The sequence below is a fragment of the Lepidochelys kempii genome, chromosome 3 (genome assembly GCF_965140285.1).
Source record: "Lepidochelys kempii isolate rLepKem1 chromosome 3, rLepKem1.hap1, whole genome shotgun sequence".
Lineage (NCBI taxonomy): Eukaryota > Metazoa > Chordata > Testudines > Cheloniidae > Lepidochelys > Lepidochelys kempii.
In genome coordinates, this window is record NC_136382.1 from 86,273,442 (window position 1) to 86,294,724 (window position 21,283).

The 21,283-nt window shown below is 40.1% G+C and overlaps 1 protein-coding gene across 1 annotated transcript in view; it reads left to right on the forward strand.

Moving 5' to 3' along the window:
* AMD1 (adenosylmethionine decarboxylase 1) overlaps positions 1–4,125 on the forward strand; it is a 49,936-nt gene extending 45,811 nt beyond the window's left edge. The window contains exons 7-9 of the mRNA XM_073337047.2: positions 858–950; positions 1,047–1,202; positions 1,871–4,125. Coding sequence (XP_073193148.1) covers positions 858–950; positions 1,047–1,202; positions 1,871–2,011 — 390 coding nt within the window. The 3' untranslated portion in view covers positions 2,012–4,125. The remainder of the gene's footprint in view (positions 1–857; positions 951–1,046; positions 1,203–1,870) is intronic.
* The last annotated feature ends 17,158 nt before the right edge of the window (positions 4,126–21,283 follow it).

The window sequence follows — 21,283 nt, forward strand, 5'->3', positions numbered from 1 at the left end:
GTCAGTAGCTTAATTTTAATTAAACCATATGGCTATCAGTCTGAAATGCAGACAAGACTTCTCCCCTAAAACTGTGAAGGTTTAAAAAATCCTCTTTTAAGGTGAAGGTTGGGGGAAGTTCCCCCTTCTGATAAAACTTAGGTATGAGCTCCATCTTTTGTGCCTCCCTCCCAAAATTTTTGACTCCGGTAAAAAGTGTCACTGCTTCTCACTGAAATATTCATATGACTTCAACAGTATTGTGACTTCATCTATTTTTCCTTCTAATTAATGTTATGATTTGTGTTCTATTATTTGATGGCTTTTAAGTGAATGACTGTACAGTGCAAGTACTGTCTGGGAGATCTGTACTTTCAGTGAAATAGAACCCTACTTTTAGAACATGAATTAAGGGAGAATGTTGTTCAGACTTCAAAGCAAATCCAAACTGTCCTCATTACTCACTTTGGGACTGCTGGGACTATTAAACTCCATTTTTATCTGTTGCAGTCATAGTTGCAATTGTCAGTTACATCCTCATCCTTAAATTTGCTTTTCAGAGAAACATGCAGCTGGCACTAAGACTTAGTATGAAAATACGTTAAAGATTTGAAGGAAAGGGGCCAGGCCATTTTGACTTGTGTGGCAGGTGTTCCTACTGGGGTAGGGCTGGATACAAAGCAAGTCTTTGTATAATGGGCCTCTAGTAGATGTTAATTTTCTTTTTTCCCTGTCCAAGCAAGAATTCCGACATCCTTTCTGAGCCTGGTCTCTTAAATTGGAGTTCATTGACTTTGGTAGCTAGACTTGTATAATACAAAGTATGGAAGCTTATTAGTATAAAGTGCAAAGTATGTAACTTTACTTCTATGTTTCAGGTGAGTGGAATTCGTGACCTGATACCAGGTTCTGTCATTGATGCTACAATGTTCAATCCTTGTGGGTATTCAATGAATGGGATGAAATTGGATGTAAGTTTCATACTTTTTCTGCTGTCATTGAGCATTGACAACTAAATCATTAAGTTTCTATGAATGATTCTAATTTACCTTTTCTGTCTTCCTCAGGGAACTTATTGGACTATTCACATAACTCCAGAACCAGAGTTTTCTTACGTTAGTTTTGAAACAAACATTGGTCAGACATCCTATGATGAGCTGATTAGAAAGGTTGTAGATGTTTTCAAGCCAGGAAAATTTGTTACCACACTTTTTGTTAATCAGGTAAGTCTCCTTTCATTAACTGGCAACTAAATAAGGTGGTAATAGACATAGATGCTAACTAAATAAAATATCCTTGCTTTAAAATCATTTATCTCCCTTCTCCATTTCCTATAATTTCCATTTACATTAATTTGAATAGTAGCTGCTTGGGCTAAGGAGAAGCAGCAATCTTCAGGGTCCAGACAGTTCAAAATTTTGGCATATATCAAACACAAAACTTAAAAGTCAGTTAATCTGGATTTCAAACCAAGGCTCTCTAAAATATCTTTACATTCTCATGAAATTGCTAAAATACAGGAATAATCAAGCTTTAGAATTTTCTCCAGTCACTTTTGGACAGGCATTGTGATAGGCAATAAGAGCTTGATTATTCATCACAACTGGTAGTTCTAGAAGCACTGCTTTTAAGTACTGATCAGGTCATCTAACCTGCATATCTGCTACAGAAGCAGTATGAAAGACCTAGGGGGCCGGGTAGGAAACAGAATTGTTTCTTCTTAATAGTCTGCAGTGGCTTCTTACAGTACTTTCATTCAAAGAAGCACATTGATGATTGCATCCCAAGAACATGCTACAAACTAGTTTAAAAGTTTGTATATGCTATATATGTTAATTTAAGTAAGAAAAAGCTCAGAAAATGTAAGAATTTAACTTTTTTTTGTTTCTAGAGTTCTAAATGTCGCACAGTGTTTTCTTCTACCCAGAAGATTGAAGGGTTTAAACGTGTTGACCGCCAGATTGCTCAGTTCAATGATTACAATTTTGTTTTTACCAGTTTTGCCAAGAAGCAGCAGCAACAACATAGTTGATTAAGAAAAATGAAGAAAAAACGCAAAAAGAGATCCCTTATAGAAGGTGGTGGCTGCTTTCTAGTTAATGATTCAGGGGGCCATGCTTTCCACTACCACCTTGTAGTTACGGGAAGCCCTAGATGTAATCATAGTATAATCATTTTGAATTGTATGCATTATTATATCAAGGAGTTAGATATCTTGCATGAATGCTCTCTTCTGTGTTTAGGTATTCTATGCCACTCTTGCTGTGAAATTGAAGTGCATGTAGAGAAATGTTACTGTATGAGACTTTACAAAACTTGTAAAAACAACTCAGTTAGGATTTCACACAGTATAGCTTTTCTCCAGGTATCACCAAAAATTCCCCACAGACAAGGCTTTCGTCCTCATTAGACATTGGCTTCAGCCTTCTTCTCATCTTGGGCAGTTTTGTTAAATTGCTGCCAGATTTTTTCATCTATGCTGTAATTTTAATCTTTAGACGATTTCTTGACAAATTTGTGTTCTCTAATGAAATTGATTTCTAAGTCACATTTCAATGGTTGAATCGAAGTTCTTGCACTTGATAGAAATTATTTGGCAAGATTGAGAATAAGTAAAGACTACTACAGATAGGGGTGCGGTTTTTTATTTGAGATATAATAAAATTACTCTTACTCATAGCTTTAGTCCTTTAAACTCATAGGATTTTGTTTAGAAAGACTAAAGGGCAATATGCTGTAGCACTGTGGGATAATGCACTAGCCTTTCACTTCTAGAGACTTGGGTTCAAATATTAGCTTAGGTCAAGTCTGGTCTCATCTCATTTACTGCCCAGGTTGATGTTTGTTTGTAGGGTAGTCTACATTCAGAGGAGGCCCAGGAAGTTATTTGTCAGGATACAGATGCTTTGGCATAGTTGAACTGGTACTTTGCAAAGTTGTTACACTGTTGCTTATATTTTTTCACCTTTTGTAATCTACTCAAGCTACATGTTTTTAAGACTAACTTACTAAAGCTGGTGCGCTCAAATTTGTTGGCAGATGGACCTAGCCAAAAAGACTGTGGAATTTACCAGGCTAGCTATGCTAATGAGCTTGGGTCATTCTCAAACTGTTACACATTAACTTTCATTTCCAGTTTTCAGAAAATATGCTATAAACTGGTATAAATGTCTGTTTTGTCATTCCAAAAAAAATCAATGCCTTTATCTTGTGATTGAAAGTCCTGTGACGTTGTGCATGTGACTAATGCTATATTCAACGGTGTTGTGACTTCACTGGTTTGCCTCCTAACTAATGTGGTGGTTCCTTTTACCATGACTTGATGGCATTAAGTGAATGACTGCATAGAACAAGAACTGTCTGGGACACCTGGACACAGTGAAATAGAATGCTATTCATAGAACATGTGTAAAAGTATGTAATTCAGTCACTTAATGTCTATTGACTAATAGATGCAGGCTTTCAAGAGTTGGCATATTTTCAGCTATGTCTGCAAATACTGTGGGATTTTAGCAGATGTGAGACCAAGTTAATAACTACAAATTTGAGACTTCCCTCTTGTCCTCACAATATTGTTTTGACTTTCTGGATTGACACAACGGTGTTTTTGTTCCTTCCGTATTTATAAATGAAGCACCTTTTTAGTGTTTCTAAACTAAGAAATCTGCTTGGTTAGAAATCAAGTGGTTGGAACATTATTTTGACTTATTTTAACCATATTGTTGATTGAAGACTTCATTGAAGAAGTTATCTGCCAATGTTAACAATTTGCTTCTGTCGATGGCACCGTGTTTGTGGGTTGGTTTTTTTTTTTTTGGTGCTTTATATTTTGAGGACCAATATTTTAAGTGGTTTTTGTTCTTGAACATTGTCCAAACTGATTTGACATTATGTTGGCTTGAGGTCCTATAATACAAACAGACCGAAGATCCCTTTTCTGAGTAAAGTTGAAAAAAATGCAAATTTATATAAACAAGCCTTGAATAGAAAATGAAAGCTGTTGAATGGATTATTAATGAACTATCTTGGGTGATCAGGAGAGGGGGAAGTATGGTTTTATAATTTCTCTATGGTGTTAGACTTTGATAATTTAAATATATCTGTACCACAAAACTTAATGCTTCAATAAAAGTTTGCTTAATAAAATGTCTGTAGTGATGATGTCATGTTACAAATCACACTTTTTGTGCTTTTTTGTACAGCTTAGTTGAAATAGGAATCTGAATAATGTATTCATTAGCTTGAATTTACTTCTGCACTTAAAAACTTGGGGATATGCATTGCGTACGTTGAACAGAATAGATACTTATAGCCCAAAGGGACAGTACACCAAAACAAGTCAAATGAGATGTTAAGCTGCTCTTATGAAGGTTAAAGCTATTCTTTCTAAATAAATACTTACCACATTAACCAAATACCAGTTTCTCCTATGCTGTCTACCCTATTATCCAATCCATCCATGTATGCCTGATAGCATTAGGAAGTTCATGCCATGAAACATAACTTGGAATTCAAGCCCCTTTATTTTGCACGTTCTATCTCTTAACCCCCAGTATTCATGATAGGTTTCAGAGTAACAGCCGTGTTATTCTGTATTCGCAAAAAGAAAAGGAGTACTTGTGGCACCTTAGAGATTAACCAATTTATTTGATAGTTGCAGTAGTATGCTCATCAGACTTAATCTGCAAAGTCAGTCTGAAACTACTGGCTAAAGTTTAAATCTAGTGTACTATCTCTTGAGGTAATGCAGACAAGTCTCCTCTTCTGGACAATCCTAAGGAGCAGGAATTAGTGGCTAGCGTTCAGCATGTTTTTCAGCTGCTCTTAGTGCTACACTTAAACATAAAATTGTCTAGCCTTTTCTTATGAACAGTCCTGGAGCAATTTGTTTGAACTTCCAATTAATCTCCATTGGAGAGCTCGCTAGGGAATGTGAATCCCAAAAGCATCTTGCAAGAATAAATAGGAGTAGCTATGAAATATTTTAACTGTCATGAAGTCTTTGCTAATCATGTTTCATGTAGAAATGGTTTGAATCTTTAAAGCATGTTTTAAAATGTTCTACATTCAAAATAAGTTATACAAGTTAACATTAAATAGTTAATCAGAGTTTATACTGTGTGACTAAACCAAAACTACTCATTAATCATGTGCTAGTCTAAATCAGTGATACTGAGACTGTGGCTCTTGAGCCGCAAGTGACTCTTTAATGTGTCTTCTGTGACTTTTTGCAGTACATATTAAAACACTGATGTAATTAACCCAATCAGGATGCTTTAACTGTGTTAATAACCAATTAAGTTATTAACTTGTTTGCTGTGAGAAAAATATCTAGAAAAACTAAATATTTCCCGTCATCCACACTACTGTGGCTCTTTTGGGTAATGTTGACCAGTAATTTGGTCTCCTGAACTACTGAGGTCTGAATAGCGCTGCTCTAAATTATCAGTGAGCGTTTTGAGCTGTTATCCACTATTGAAAACTTCAGAAATATTGAAGATAGCTGAATGCTTGGAGTAACCTTGTCTAAGCAATATGTTCTGATCTTTGGCATTTCTGTAGTTACTACATCTGAGATTAAATGTACCCATTTTATTTGACAAGTTTACAGTTAAAACACTAAATATTTTACCTCTGGAGGACTTAACAGAATATAAGAATGGCTATACTGAGTAAGAACAATGGTCTGTCTTGCCCCATATCCTACAGCGGCCAGTTTCAGATGCTTCAGAGGGAATGAACAGAACAGGGCAGTTTATCAAGTGTGTTATTGCCTGATGTCTGGCAGAGGTTTAGGGACACCCCGAGCATGGGGTTGTGTCCCTGACCATCTTGGCTAATAGCCATTGATGGATCTTTCCTCCATAAACTTAACTAATTTTTTTAACTCTATTAAATATTTGATATATACTTGTTTCATCTTGTCATTCATAAAATTTTAAATCTAATTCCAAAAGCTTCATACCTTACAGATCCTAGGAATCAATAGTGTGAACCATTTGGTTTGTCCAGCCACTGACCTTGAAATTGGAATTTTTGCCTGAAGTTTTCATACTAATACTCTACTACTGCTATTATATAGCAACTTGATTTTTGCATATAAACAAATAGAAATATGAAGATTGGGACTGTGGCTCAGTGGAGCTGTGCTCAACCAGGCTTGTTATGTGACTGGATACGCAATTGTTACTTCACTGATCCTGTTGATTCCTTAACTTTATCTGCAGTCTGTGGGAGGTCTTAAACAATGTAGTAGGCTTTTCAGTTAGTCTGTATTGTAGGGTATATGAGCCCCAGTAATGGACCTCATTGTGCCTAGATACTGTGCAGTCTGGCCTATCCAGTCAGATAAGAGGCTGAAGCAATGCACCCTTGTCAAGTATAAGTATTCATCTACTCCCTAAAGGGAAGTGCACTATGCAAGATTGATAATAGTGATAGGACTTGCAGGCTGGTAAATACATACATCCATTTTTGGTGGGGAGAGGGGAGAAGGAGCTTGGCAAAGAAGTAGGATTGTATGCTCAGTATTTGATCAATTGCTGAACTTCACAGCCACACTGTGGTCCACTACCTACAATTCTAGTTAAAAGGTCCTCATTATCCCTCTTCTTCAGGGTTGTGTCCCTGAAGCCTTTGTACACCCTAAAACATATAGAACTGCAGGTCAATTGACTTAATTAGCACTGAGCTGTATTATGCAACAGTTCCAGTCAGAAATAGGGCCTTATTGTGTTAATGCTTTAATCTTTGGCCTTGGCTGCACTTGCAAGTTAGAACGCGTTAAGTCAGCCCCAGGCACCCTAATTCCTGAGGTGTCCACACTGGCAAGGCAATTAGAGCGCCTGGACTCTGCAGCTGGACCGCTCCTGGTAATCCACCTCCATGAGAAGCATAAAGCTTGCTGCACCCTGGCTGAAATGCCCGGGTGTCAGTGTGGATGATGTATTGCATTACTATGCTTTGATTGGCCTCTGGAAACGTCCCATAATCCCTTGAAGTCAAGTAGCCACTCTGGTCATTGGTTTAAACTCAGCTAGTTTATATTGTATTAAAGGTAGTATTACTCGTCTACAATAGACGTAGTTACCATGTGTTAGCTAATGGGCTAATACCACACCTTAAAATGTAGGAGTAGAGAGGTGATTTTACATCTGTATAGCATTGGTGATATTCGAATACTGCATAAAGTTCTGGTGTCCATATTTTTAAAAAGATGTTAAATTGGAGAGGGAGCAGAAGAGTGCCTGAAACAATTTAAGGGCTTGGAGAAAATACCCTTATACTGAGAGACTTATAACTCAATTATTTTAGTTTATGAAAAGATTGAGGTGACTTTGATTACAGTATGTAAGTACTTTCACAGGGAGAAAATACAGGGTACTAAAGAGCTCTTTAATCTGGCAGAGAAAGGTATAAGAACCCAGGGATGGAGGTAAAAGCCAGACATATAAGGAAGAAATAGGCACACATTTAACAATAAGGTTGATTAACCACTGGAGCCAACTACTGAAGGAAATGTTAGATTCTCCATCTCAATGTCTTCCAGACTAGTTGGTTTGAGCAAGGGCCTGCTAAACCCAGGGTTGTGAGTTCAGTCCTTGAGGGGGCCATTTAGGGGGCAAAAATCAAGGGCAAAAATTGGGGATTGGTCCTGCTTTGAGCAGGGAGGGTTGGACCAGATGACCTCCTGAGGTCCCTTCCAACCCTGAGATTCTATGATTCTATGAAGGTATGCTTTAATCAAACATGTTTGGGTTCACTTCAGAGGTGACTTAAGTGAAATTCTATAGCCTCTGTTATACAGAAGGTCAGACAAGCTAGTAGTTTTCTGACCTTTAGCTCTTTCCTATTCAGAGATTTTGTTTTACAGAGTATTACAGTGCTTGTAACTGTAAATTATCTAATCTGCTAGAGTAGGCTTTAGGAAACTGCTTAAAGCCCTTAGGCAAATGTTTGGTATTGCTAACCTAAAACTCATTCTCTGTTGCTTCAAAGATCAGTTTCAAAATGAAACCTGACAAAGGGTTTTGATATCATACCGCGTCTTGAGCTTTGTAAAACTCATGGATGCTAGTATCCAAAGGAGGTTTTTATTCTGTTTATCGTTTGGTTACAGGTAATTTAAGATGAAAAATAGCACCAGTCTGGCTGAATTTTGAACTTAAGTAAATGAAAATTTTATACCAGCTTTTGGGCTGTTGCCACAAATTCTTGAAGCTAGCAGGTTTAAAAAGTAAATATTTTTGGATAATGACCAAAATAGGGCACCCTCCAAAGCAATAACCTTCCTGTGGTACACTGGATCTGAGTTACACATTCTCCTCAGCATCTTCCACCAAGTCAGAGGATGAGGAAGATCAATACCAACAGTATATTTACTCACCCAAAATTTTGCTACAACCCTCCATGTCATACAGAGAGCCCAGCTACTCTTCACAGGACAGATACTGTGACCTACTAAACCTTGGCCCGTGGTTCCCTGTATCCTGGACCCAAGGCTCATACCCTATTGGGGACCATCCTACTCTGCCCAGACCACCTTTAGCCTGAGGAACTAACGCCTCCACCAGGGTTGCTTCATCTGTGGTGCAGGTCCCACAGACCTTCCCACTACCACAGGTACAAAAGGAAAAGAGAACAAAAACCAGAGGGTGACCTCCCAGTGATCCTTCCTCCTTGTCCCCTTGTGAAGCTATAGTACCACCACCAACCCCACAAAGGTTCCCAAGATGTATTAAAAAGAATATCTTGGGGCTCTTCAAATCCCTCTTGAGGAGCTTAAGGCACAGACTCAGGTTAGTGAACATTCTCCAGGCTGCTTCAGTGAGAAAAATACTGCTCCCTATCAAGGCTATCATGGACCCAGACAAAGCCCTGTGGCAAATGCCTACTACGTCTCCAAAGATAGATAAGAAATATCAGGTGCCTCCCAAGTATGTAGCAGCCAGAGCATCTGCAAATAGGAGCCTGGAGCTGACCTACTCAATTCTGCTCCTAAAGCAAAGTCTATGTGGCTATTTTGGAAAGAGCTTTTGAGCTTGCTCCAAACATCTGTGTCTGTTGGTCTTCCTGCTTCCACACCTGCCTCTTCATGTCTTTTCATATCTGGTGCTTTCTAGTACAACCTCTGTATTCCTCCATCCTCTTCTGTGGATCTACAAGACTCTGCCTCCGAGATCCCAGATCCACTTCTTCCTTTATCTGTTGTCTAGAGATGGTAAAAGAAATTCAAATTCTGCTCCTCCTTTTTTCCCCTGGGTTCCCAGGTGCAGAAACATAGGGTTTTCACATGGATTTTTTTTTTTTTTTGAGCATGCATCAACCAACCCCTACCCTACCCTCTTTCTCCCCCACCCCCAAATGTGCAGGGACAAAGCCCTTAGAATATCAGGGTTGGAAGGGACCTCAGGAGGTCATCTAGTCCAACCCCAGGCTCAAAGCAGGACCAAGCCCCAACTCAATCATTCCAGCCAGGGTATCCCCTTAACCTCTAATACCCTTAACCTCTAGGGACAGGACAAGAAGCAATGGGCTTAAATTACATCAAGGGTAGTTTAGTTTGGACATTAGGAAAAACTTCCTGTCAGGGTGGTTAAATACTGGAATAAATTACCCAGGGAGGTTGTGGAATCTCCATCATTTGAGATTTTTAAGAGCAGATTAGATAAACACTGGTCAGGAATGGTCTAGATCAGAGGTGGGAAAACTACGGCCCGCGGGCCACATCCTGCCCGCCCCTTGAGCTCCCTGCCAGGGAGGCTAGCCCCTGGCTGCTCCCTTGCTGTTCCCCTTCCCCTGTAGCAATGCCGCTGTATGGCAGCACTGTGGGTGGTGGGGCTGCGCACTCCTGCAGAGCAGAGCACAGCTGCCAGACATGCTGCTCTGAGTATGGTAAGGGGGCTGGGGCCAGGGGGTTGGAAAAGGAGCAGAGGGTCCCGGGGGGCAGTTAGGGGACAGGGGGCGGTTGGATGGGGCGGAGCTTCTGGGGGGGTGGTCAGTGTACAGGGGCGTTGGATAAGTGTGGGCATCTTGGGGGGCCTGTCGGGGTGAGTGGTGTGGATAGAGGCCAGAGAACGAGGGGGTTGGATAGGTGTGGGGTCCCGGGGAGCCTGTCAGGGGGCGGGGATGTGGATAGGGGTCAGGGCAGTCTGGGGACAGGGAGCGGGGGGGGGTTGATAGTGGGTGGGGTCCGGGGGGTGGGTTAGGGGCAGGTGTGTGGATAGGGGTCAGGGCAGTCAGGGGAGGTTGGATAGGGGGTGGGGTCCTGCGGGGCCTGTCAGGGGCCAGGGGTGCAGATAGGGCTCGGGGCAGTCAAGAGACTGGGAGCAGGGGGATTGAATGGGGGAGGGGTCCCAGGGGTGGCTAGGGGCAGGAGGTCCCGGGAGGGGGCAGTTAGGGGACAAGGAATGGGGGTGGGGGGGTTGGATGGGTCAGGAGTTCTGAGGGGGTCAGGAAGTGGGAGGGGGTGGATAGGGGGCACAACCTTCCCTACCCAGCCCTCCATACAGTTTTGCAACCCCAATATGGCCCTCAGGCCAAAAAGTTTGCCCACCCCTGGTCTAGATAATACTTAGTCCCCTGCACTCATGGCAGGACTGGACTAGATGACCTCTTGAGATCCCTTCTAGTCCTACAATTCTATGGACAGGGACCACGCTAAAGGGAAGAGAGTAGTACTTCATCTCCTTGTAAAACATTGCACTGAGTGGCCAGAAATCTGCAAAAATCTTGAAATGGAGACACTGTACTAGAGCTACTCACCACTGGGTATGTTTTCTCAAAGGATGTGTTCAAAAGTGAGACCTTTACTACAGCTACAGTGCAGTGGGCAACCCACTGAGCCAGTTTGCAAGATCTATTTGCCCATGGTCTATGCATTGTGAGTTCAAAATGCAAGTCATTTGAGACACCACCGGATCAAAAATTTTGGCCAGCTAAATCTCCAGAAGGCCTAGGAAACTGAAGTTTTTGTTGCAGTCTTTCCTTGAAACTGCCCCTTTAAGAGGGGGGTATGTTTGATCTTTGGAAGAATCACAGGTTAGAACTTTGAAATAGTGTAAATCCCTGCATTTGCAAGAAAGAGAATTCCCCATCCTGTGGAGTGGCCCTAATCATAAAGCTTAATCATGCACCCACTGAACTCAGAGGTAATGTTGCCAATGATTGCATGGGGTGCAGGACTGGGCCTCAAGAATTGCTGAGCACATACTCACATGACCAGTCCCATGGAAATCTATGTGCGAGGTCACATGAGTGTGTGTTCTGCACTGGAACTGTAATCCAGTGCTAAAACAGTTTAAAAGCAACCCTACATACAGCTTCTATACTGTCAATGTGAAAAATGACTGTTTTTTATCATGACCATGAGCAACATTAACTCAGAAGTGCTTTTTAATGTTAAGAAAAGCTTAACTTTAAGCTTTTAGGCTGAGTAAAGAGATGATTTTACTGTACATTATATGGTATTAAGATCAAAATTGGCCACTTATTTGCATACTGGGGATCACCAACAAATAAGTTGTTTAATAAATTATTGTATATACTCTACTTAAACAATAGACAGATGGATGCTATACTTTACATTTCTGTGAAAATTCTGTTTATTTCCTAGTTTACACACACACTGATTACATCCTTATTTCACAACAAAACGGAACTCAGCGCACAAGTGAACTCTATAGGTCATGGTTCTTTATTCCAGACTTGGTCAATATGTGCCTCTTTGCATCAGAAACTGTGGTTTGATTTTGCAAATAACTGTTAAAAATAGCTGCTTCTTACTCATCTGATCGGCTCCCTGTATGTATTGAATCACACCCTCTTACTTTAGTGACAAAAGTAAGTTCTGTATTTACTGCTTATTTTACACTTGCTAGAGCTGCACAGCCAACAGGACTAAAAACATTGATCTGCACTCTATTCTGACTTACGCATCATCAACAAAATTGTAAATTCCAGTTTTAGGGCTAAATTCTGTTCAGCTTCATTGAAGACAATAGGGTTACAGAGGTGAGACCAAAGAGACAAATGTTCAAAGTACATTTTTCCACCTTATGCTAAAAGAAAGACATACATTAGCATTCAAATATTGTACAAATTGTGCTTCTCTTCATTTGAAGGTCTAACAAACTGTAGTTGCTAATCTTCAGTTTTAATTTTTTGCCTAAAGTTCAGTGAACTTTGAGATATAAAGGGACTTTAAAAAGGCTGCTGATTTAAATACATAATTTGTCTCATTTTATTCCCATATTTCAGATTCTATTTGAACATTTTAAAAGAAAAACTATAATGAAATAATTTTTTTAAAATTACTCCTCCTGCCCAACTGTTTGGAACTAATGCTGTTTCACATAGTACACACCTGAATCAAAATCTGGTACAGGTAAAGAGCAAGACCACATGCAGAGTGGCTGTAATTGCTTTGTAATAGCTGAAGCAACAGTATTTAGAAATTGATGAAGAGACTGAGTGGGATGTTGGTAGTACTAATTAAAGCAAGCAGAAGTAGTAGAAAATTAATAAGTGAATAGCCAAACACCAAAACATACAGTACACGTCTGCTATTTTTAAGTGTTTGTGTTTAATTTCTTCAACATACGTTGGGAGGGCACACTAACTGTACACTTTTTGTCTCATTAAGATTTGGAAAATTGTATTTGCAGCTGTTCTGCCTTACATTCCCTGAACAGAGATGCCAAACAATCCGTATCTGTATCTCAAACTCTTTCATTCTATGGGCCATTACACAAGAGAAAGTTCTACTCTCCTAACCTCCCAGTCTCCTGATACTTGTGTCATTGGATTACTGGCTACTAGCAACAACAAGCTAATTTAAGGGGAGGGAGCCTATCCAGGAAGTTAATTAAATAACAAGCACTTGGGCCTGATAAAAGGCCTTCAGGTCTCAGTTCCAGGGAGGTGCTTACAGAAAGAGAAGCTCAACTAAGGGAGAAGAGTTCCCAGCAGATCACAAGTCCTAAGGAGGGCTGTCCAACCTCTGAGCTAAGGGGCAAGACTTTATTTCAAGTTGATTTGAATTTAATAACATAGGGGAAATGTGTCTTGTGCCCCCCTTTGGACTATGCCAGGAGTAAGGCCCTGCAGCTGCACATGTTCAGTATGAGCCAGCTAGGCTGCCTGTCAGATTGGCTGAGGAAGCTAGCAGGCCAGTTCTTAAGATGAGAAGCAGCTTGATGGCTGCTCAACACACAAGCCCATGGACTGTCTGCACTCTTCTCAGGCTCTGCTGCTCCAGTCCAGATTCTGCCCTCCAGCCAGCCTTGTACCCATCCTGTCCCAGCCTTGTTTGATTTTTTTCAGTGTCACACCGTTCTTGTTTAGCAGGCATGATCTTAACACAGTCCTTCAATTATAGCAGTAGGTTTTTTTATTTGGACTAGTTCACTCTTTGTTTGCCTTCTGCACCATTTCCCAATCAACATTTGTTGTTATGGGTTATTGTGACATTTCATGAACTTTCACTCACTTTTCACAGTTGAGCTCCTAACTATTACAAACATCTGAGCTAATGCAAGTCAACAGCCTTAATCTAAAGAGGAAATCTGAGATCACACTTTAAATTTTGTAGGTACACATTCTAATTTCTTTTAGACAGATTACAACAATGATACTCAGACCTCAGTGGCTCAGGAGCCAAATTAGCAATAAACATTAGCCAAAAGAGCCACTGTAGTGTGAATTGTTTCATTTATTGAACAATTATTGAAATTGTTTCATTTATTACAGTACTATATTCCTTTTTAAACTGTATGACAGGGGAAATATATAAAAATACTGTGGCAAAATTGGCATTACACATTTTAATCTCACAGCAAAATGACTGACCAAGTATTATTTTATCAACTATAATTGGTTAATAACATAGTAAAAGCATCTTGATTTGTTGTGATATTAAAATACTGTGTGATTTAATGAATATGCTGCAATGAACTGCAGAAGACATATTAAAGAGCCACTTGCGGCCCGAGAGCTACAGTATGAGTATCACTGATCTAGACTAGCGCATGATTAATGAATGAAGTCAGTGGAACAGCACGTTGCAAAGCTGGTCACATTATACTGGAGATTATTTAAAGAACAGCGATGCAAGATCGCTGCTTTGGAAATCAGGTAATCTAGAGAGAAATTCAGGTTCTGAGGACTACAGCAGATAAAGAAACTCCTGAATTAATTACTTTCCTGAGAGGCACAATGTCATCAGTTTTGCAGCTGAATGTGAAAAATTATTCTAAAAGTAAACTATTCTTATATTGAAGTTTTCATTCAACTTAACTAAAGGCTTGCAAGCCCAAAATTTGAAGCATCAGATGCATCCCATCAGGGAGGTTCAAAGAGCAAAATCAGAACCAAACACAAATTTGGTGGTTTAAGCTTGGGAGTCATCTCCTCTAATATCTTTTCCCCTTCAAACGTAGAAGTTACTAGTTTACATTACAATTTTGCAGCATTCAATAGAGTGCAAAAACCCAGATTAATCAAATAGTTCACGATTGCATTTTTAATATCCTCCTCAAAGCATTTCCAGCTGAGTCCTGTGGCTTTTGACTGCCACATCATTCAATGAACAGTAACTTATACCACTAAATGCCCCATACTTTATTCAGCATGATTTACAACAAGTGACCTGCTCAGACAGCAAAGACTGCAATGTGCAGAGTTAAAATTAGTTACAGAAGAATGTACAAAAGGGGAGTCTTACCACAACCTGAGAACATTTAACACAATTCCTACATACTTAAACAGTTAATCCTTTTTATACCTTATTTTAAAGAGCTGATGATGTTTCTACAACTGAAAAAAACATTGGCCAAGAAAAGGGTGGTTGATTTTTTAATCTTCATTCAGGGACAAGATGCCAAAAGGCGAGAACAAAGTTCAGTTATACTTTTTCCAACAGTGTGCTTCAAAAACATCACACAGAGGCTACACCATTTTAATATGCACCGTATGTAATTTTCCTCCACTTCTGATTCTGATGAAAGTTTGATTCATACCAGACTGGTGTTAATTATTTCTAAGTCAGATGTCCATCAAAAGAATTCTCACTTTGATGGAAAAACAAAAAAGATAGTCACAGTGTTACACGAATAAAATAAAAACCAGCAGGATCTTATTAAAGGGGAAAAGGCAAAATACCACATTTATTGTGAATACAGAAAGAATCATAGTAAGCAGTTAGTTATAGCTATAACATTCCATTCAATTTCATATTTATTCACACATTCATTCATACACACACAGGTACCGCAAGGTTGTTATCATAGTTACCAGCCTTAGAGTTGCTCATGCCAAACCACTGGCCAGATGGCCTGGACATGAGGAGGGAGCAGGGCCTTGTCAGATGCTCATCTGATGCTCCTGGAAGTTGGTTTGCAGAATCAGACCCCAAAGTTCTCACTTTCTAGAGTCCATTTTTATAGGAATTTCTTCCTATGCCAGTCTATGGGAATTGCTTCATCATGCTGTTGCTGAATCAATCAGTAGGTGGCACATTCCTGACGGCTCCGTGCTGCCAGATGTTATCTTGTTCTTTGGCTCTCCCATTCTTGAGGCTGTTGGCTGGATTCCAGTCTGCCCTCCGGGGGTCCTCTGGTTATTTCCACTTGACACCGCCTTCAGCTGATGGACACTGAATTCTTAGGCTGGCACCTCCCTGATCATTCAGTTATTATCCACACCAAGCATCCATCCACATACATCCTCTATCTCTATTTTAATCACAATTGTTAACAAAGCGAGATGAATACAACAAAAGGGTGGGGAGTCTCTGGGCGCTGTTTCGGTTGTTACAGAGTATTGCTTTGAGTCTTTCTCTGTGTGAGTAGTTGTTGTTACAAAGAATTGCTTTGAGAACAGACTCTGTCTTAGAATGTACTAACACAATTAGCAGCTTCAACTTTCACACATAGAGGGAGAGAAACAGTACCAAAAACCAAGAGACCTCTTAATTAGTAATACCCTGATCACGTTATACTGGAGATTATTTAATGAACAGTGATGCAAGATCGCTGCTTTGGAAATCAGGTAATCTAGAGAGAAATTCAGGTTCTGAGGACTACAGCAGATAAAGAAACTCTTGAATTAATTACTTTCCTGGAAGGCACAATGTCATCGGTCTCACAGCTGAATGTGAAAGATTATTCTAATAGTAAACAATATGCCTGAAGGATCCCTGAGAAGGCAAATAATGAAGTTCAGAAGAGGCTGAGCTGCTAAGTTTTGCTATTCTGAATATACCAGATCAGTGCACTACCTAAAAATCCATCTAATATATTACACAAATCTTTCAGTGTTCAAAGGGGAAACCCCATGAGTCCAGAATCAGACCCTTCTGAATTCTACACCAGTGCAAAACCCAAATGATAGTAAACATACTGCTGAGATACTCCAGGCCACTAGTGATTGCTTCAGAAGTCACTTTAAATTGAATTTGGAAGTTGAGCTCCTGAAGGGTAGATCAATGATTGTTCCTTCCATCCTCAATTGGTTGGCTGAGGGAAAGCAGCTGTCTCCGTGCTAAGGCAGACAGTCAAGGAAGGTCAGTGTCTACAATTTAGCCTTAGCTCTTTAAAGGAATATTTATTTGCATTTATAAGAACAGACAAAAAAATTCCTCTCTCATAAGGATTTATTTCAAGAAACTCTTTTGGTGTAGACTAGAAGTCAGAGAAGTAAACTTGGAAAGAATTACTGTGGGTGTATTGGATTTGGTGCTTAATTATTAATTAGAGGAAGGGAAATGCAAAATGGACAGGCTATCAGTGAAACAAACTTTCAGAGAGTTTCTTTCTCAAAAAATCATCTCCTGATTGGTGTCTCTGACTGACTTAACTGAGACCAGGCATTGCACACTGTAACAAAAACAATTTGAAAAAGTGGTCCTCAAAATAATTGCACTTTAAGTACAAAATAAAAGCTGTATTAATAAGTGAAACAAAGAACTTATAGCAAATTGCAACACTTTTTTTAATGTCAACATACCAGGACAGTGCTAGCAGAGCATCAAGTGACTCAATGGTAAAAACTGAACAGATGAATAAAACATGTTTTGTTTTTTTCATTAATGTGAATAAAAATAAATAGAATAAATAAAATAAATAAAAAAAAATTCACAGCTTTTCCTCTGGCAGGAACCTGCCCTGTAGTTACATGTGATTTCTACACTACCATCTCTCCTTAATCTGACAGGGTGATTTCCTACAGAACTATTCTTATATTGAAGTTATCATTCATCTCCTTAATGGGCTATATAGGTAAATTAATTTTAAAAAGACCTCCAGAGTTATCATGAGTAAGATGTCTGTGCATAAATGAGTCTCAAAGGTTCAATTACTTCACAGGTACAGATTCCACCTATTTTGACGTGGATCAGGGAAGCAGGAACTCCTGAAAGTACTTGATTAACCATGAGAATGAACCTGCCTCAGCATCTTTTTTGGTTAACACTACTAAAGAACAAGTTTTCAGTCCTTAAAAACAGAAGCAAGATGTTTTGTTAATAATCCTGTGAGCTGATTAGTAGCAGTCAAGTGCAAAAGATTCTCAAAACTGTTTCCCCAGTATCCTTAAAGGCTTAGCGATCCTCCTGCAGCCCCCTCATAGGCAAAACTTCCAAAGAATTGAATTAGGAGCCTTTCCTACATAAGGAATAGTGTATGGAGGCATTAATGGGTAAAATGCAATTAAGTTCAGGCCTGCCAAGTATCATCGGTGTGATAAGTGGCATGGAGTCTCTGCAGGGTATTACAAGTCTCATATCGTAACCTACTCTGATTACATTGAATCTATTATGCTCCTCTGCTTCTGCAAAGGAAGAAGTGTAGTTTATTTTAAATGTCGAAAGAAAAAATATGATTTAAATGTTTTAATTTCATTCTTATATTATTGTCAAAAGAGTAGACACTAGAGAACAGCAAACAAGACACGGAACAAGACATTTTTAAAAGAGAGACTTACGCAGTGCCTGAGGGGTAAGCAGGTCTGATAGTGTAAGGCTTTTTAAAATTAATAAATAGAACAATTTTAAAAATAAGATATGGGAATAAAACAGCAGAAAAAAGTCGAGCCCTCTCTAAAGGTTGATCGATCATATTTTGGACTACCTTTTAAACAAGTAAAATCCATTTATTTATGTCTGAATACTAGTGACACCATAACAGAATTTTCAAAAGCCTTCTAAATTCATCACTAACTCCAAGCATTCAGCAGCTGATCTCCCAGTGATATGCAGCATTCCATTTAACCATCTCCTCACTGGTCAACCCCATTACGAAGACCTTCCACCATTCCTTCCATGATAACTTTCTCAATGTTATTTTCATCTCCATCCTTGATGCGACTAAAATACATAAGTTTACATCTGTTGGTTTCTGAAAGCAGGGTCTGCTTCTCTGCAATCATATTTCTATCATAAGCATTTGTCGTCTTTTCCATCCAGAACATACACAAGAATCTTTGCCAGCCCACATCTCAAAGGCTTCAATTTTCTTCCTGTCAAAGTAGCATTAATTTCCCATGATTCACATCCATAAGTCACTATGGAAAAAATTAGGCTTTTCACCAATTGAACCTTCGTACATTTCAAGATGCCATGGCTTTTCCAAACATTCATAAGGGATGTCATGGTGGACCAATCCATTCCTAGTCTTCTTCTGGTTTCTTTGGAACAGCTTCTTTGGTTGGATATATATGATCCCAGATAACTGAATTAATCTACTGCCTTTACAACCTGACCATAAAATGCAATTGGACATCACAATTAAACTGTGAAGTGTTGGAGCTCGCAAAAAAACACAAAGAGAAAGACAATGGTTTGGCAGCTGAAGAACATGGGAGGGAGTACAAGAAACTGAGAAGACAGATCCAAAGGCAGACTAGAAGAGACAAGACTTAATATACAAGGGCAAAATGCATGGAACTTGAGAATTACAAAGACAGTAATAATACAAAAGTTAACTTCACAGTGGTCAGACTTCTTACAAAAAATGTTTTCCCTGTTGTGACGTTGTGTACCTGGGCTTTGTAGTTCCCTATGGAAGGCCTTGTGGGGTCCCACTACACCCTGCCCCAGGAGCAGTGAAGGTGGGTTCTCCAGGCATACCTAGAGAGGCCTCACAGAAGCAGCCAAAGAGAGCTCACCAGGCTCAGCTAAAAGAAGCTGCAGGATCTTAGCAGCTCAGTTCCCATCTAGGACCAGAGGGGAAAGGAAAGAAGGATATGTCTCTCTGGCCAAAGGATCTTGAAGGATAACCAGAGTTTGGTTCTGGCAGTATTTGTTTAAGCTGGGTTTGCAGAGAAAAAGATGACCTACAAACCTTAATCCTAAGGTAAGGGTGAACCTAAAATGGGTCAGGTAGAAAAAGGCAAAGGGAAGAAGCAGCAACGTACTGGCATACCTGCTGTTTATAGGGTCCCTGAGTTAGAACACATAGTAGTGGGCAGGCCTAGATTCCCCTGCAAGCCACAGTGGCATAAATCCCAACAAGGGGACAACCCTGAAGAACCTAGCAAGGATGACAGGATTGTTAATTTATTTAACTCTTCGCTATCCCCAGAAGGCGTTCATTTGGACTTGTGTCTTGGCTAGAGGGCCAAGCTATGGAAGACCCACCAAAGTTGACTGGCAGTCTATAGGGGGCACCAGGGACAAGAAAAGGATTGCAGTACTGCACCTAGCTGCTAGGAGGCACACAAGAGGTGAGTGACCCATTACACCTGTGATCAAACATAATAAAAACCATAATGGCAGTGTCCTTACCCGAAGTGATATAAAATGCCAGTGGACAGAGTGTGTCAATCTGTAGGCCTTATCAGAACCACCTTGTGATGTAGTGAAGAAACTGCCTGCCAGCACAGCAGATGTGAAGGAGAGCTTTAGGCCCAGCTAGCCTTGTCTCATTATAGGTGCAGCCAATCCCAGGCCTGGAGGGTGGGGGGAGGAAAGGTGAGAACAGGGGCCAGTTCAGGCTGAATGGTGAAGAGGCAGGAGCTAGCTACCACCCTACCTGAAAGGAAGGATTACTAGCCTGGCAGCCAAGACAGCCACCAAGGAGCATATTCTGTCTCCCAGCCCAGGGAGACTGTGGAGGAGACCTCTGAGCCTCCAGCAACTGAGGGGGGTGATTGCAGACCAGAGAGGTTGTGGGGTTTGGCTTCAGCAAACTCATTGTTGCTCTGCCTGGAAGACCCTGGGACTGCAGCAGGACACTATCCAAAATCCACGAGAGGGCACCACAGGAAGCAAGCCACGCCAGCAAATTGGACCATAGGGACTACATCCCAAACTGAAGGAACTCCAGGGCAGTGGATTCAGACTCCCTACTTGGTGTTCCCCCCGTTCAGGATCAATTCAGAGGACCCTGGGCTGGGACCCAGTGCAGTGGTAGTGCTTAGGTTCCCCCTACTCCCACTGCCTGAAAGACTGAGGCACCTTGACCAGGAAAACAAAGGGCCAGCAGGCAGGTGCACCAATTACTAGCCCACCTGGCCCTCCAAGCACCCGTTACTCTTCTTTCTGTCATCCTGTATTATAGCTCGGTATGGAGTCTGACCCATCAATCCTGTGAGAGCAAGTGGTGTATGCTATTATGTAAATGAAACCTGGGAAAGCAACAGCAATAGATAACGTATCAGCAAAATAGTTAAAAGCGATTGGTGACAAAGGTCTACATTTTGCTTCATCCCAAACCATTTTTCAGTGACTTAAAAAAAAGACACAAGTTTAGCACTTGTATTAAGAAGGACAATCCATTTATATAGCTTTTGTCTCCAAAGTTACGTAATAGGATCCTTTGTATTTTCACTAGGTAAGAATTGCTTTTCCTAAGTCAGCAAGAACACTAACACATTAAACTATCAGGAATTTCAAAATTCTGCCAAGTTCGGCCTCAAAAGCTCACTGAGCTAAAGCAAACAGATGTTCTATTATGCAGATTGGCTACTGTAAGTATTTTTACCTTTCTTCATGGTGAAATAGTTTGGCAGTCCAACTGTATGCTTTTGTCAACACTGCATTAAGAAGCAAAGCAGTGTTCATACACAATGAAGACAAAACAAAATTCAACAAGGAAACAGATTTCACTTTAAAGTCCCCTGGAACATACTTTAAATCAAAGTAAGTAAATGATTATAAAAGACATTTGCATGAGCTTTTGTTTCTATATGCATTAAATAAAATTTCTTAGGATCATCATTAAAAGCACTGGTTTCAGAGTAGCAGCCGTGTTAGTCTGTATTCGCAAAAAGAAAAGGAGTACTTGTGGCACCTTAGAGACTAACCAAT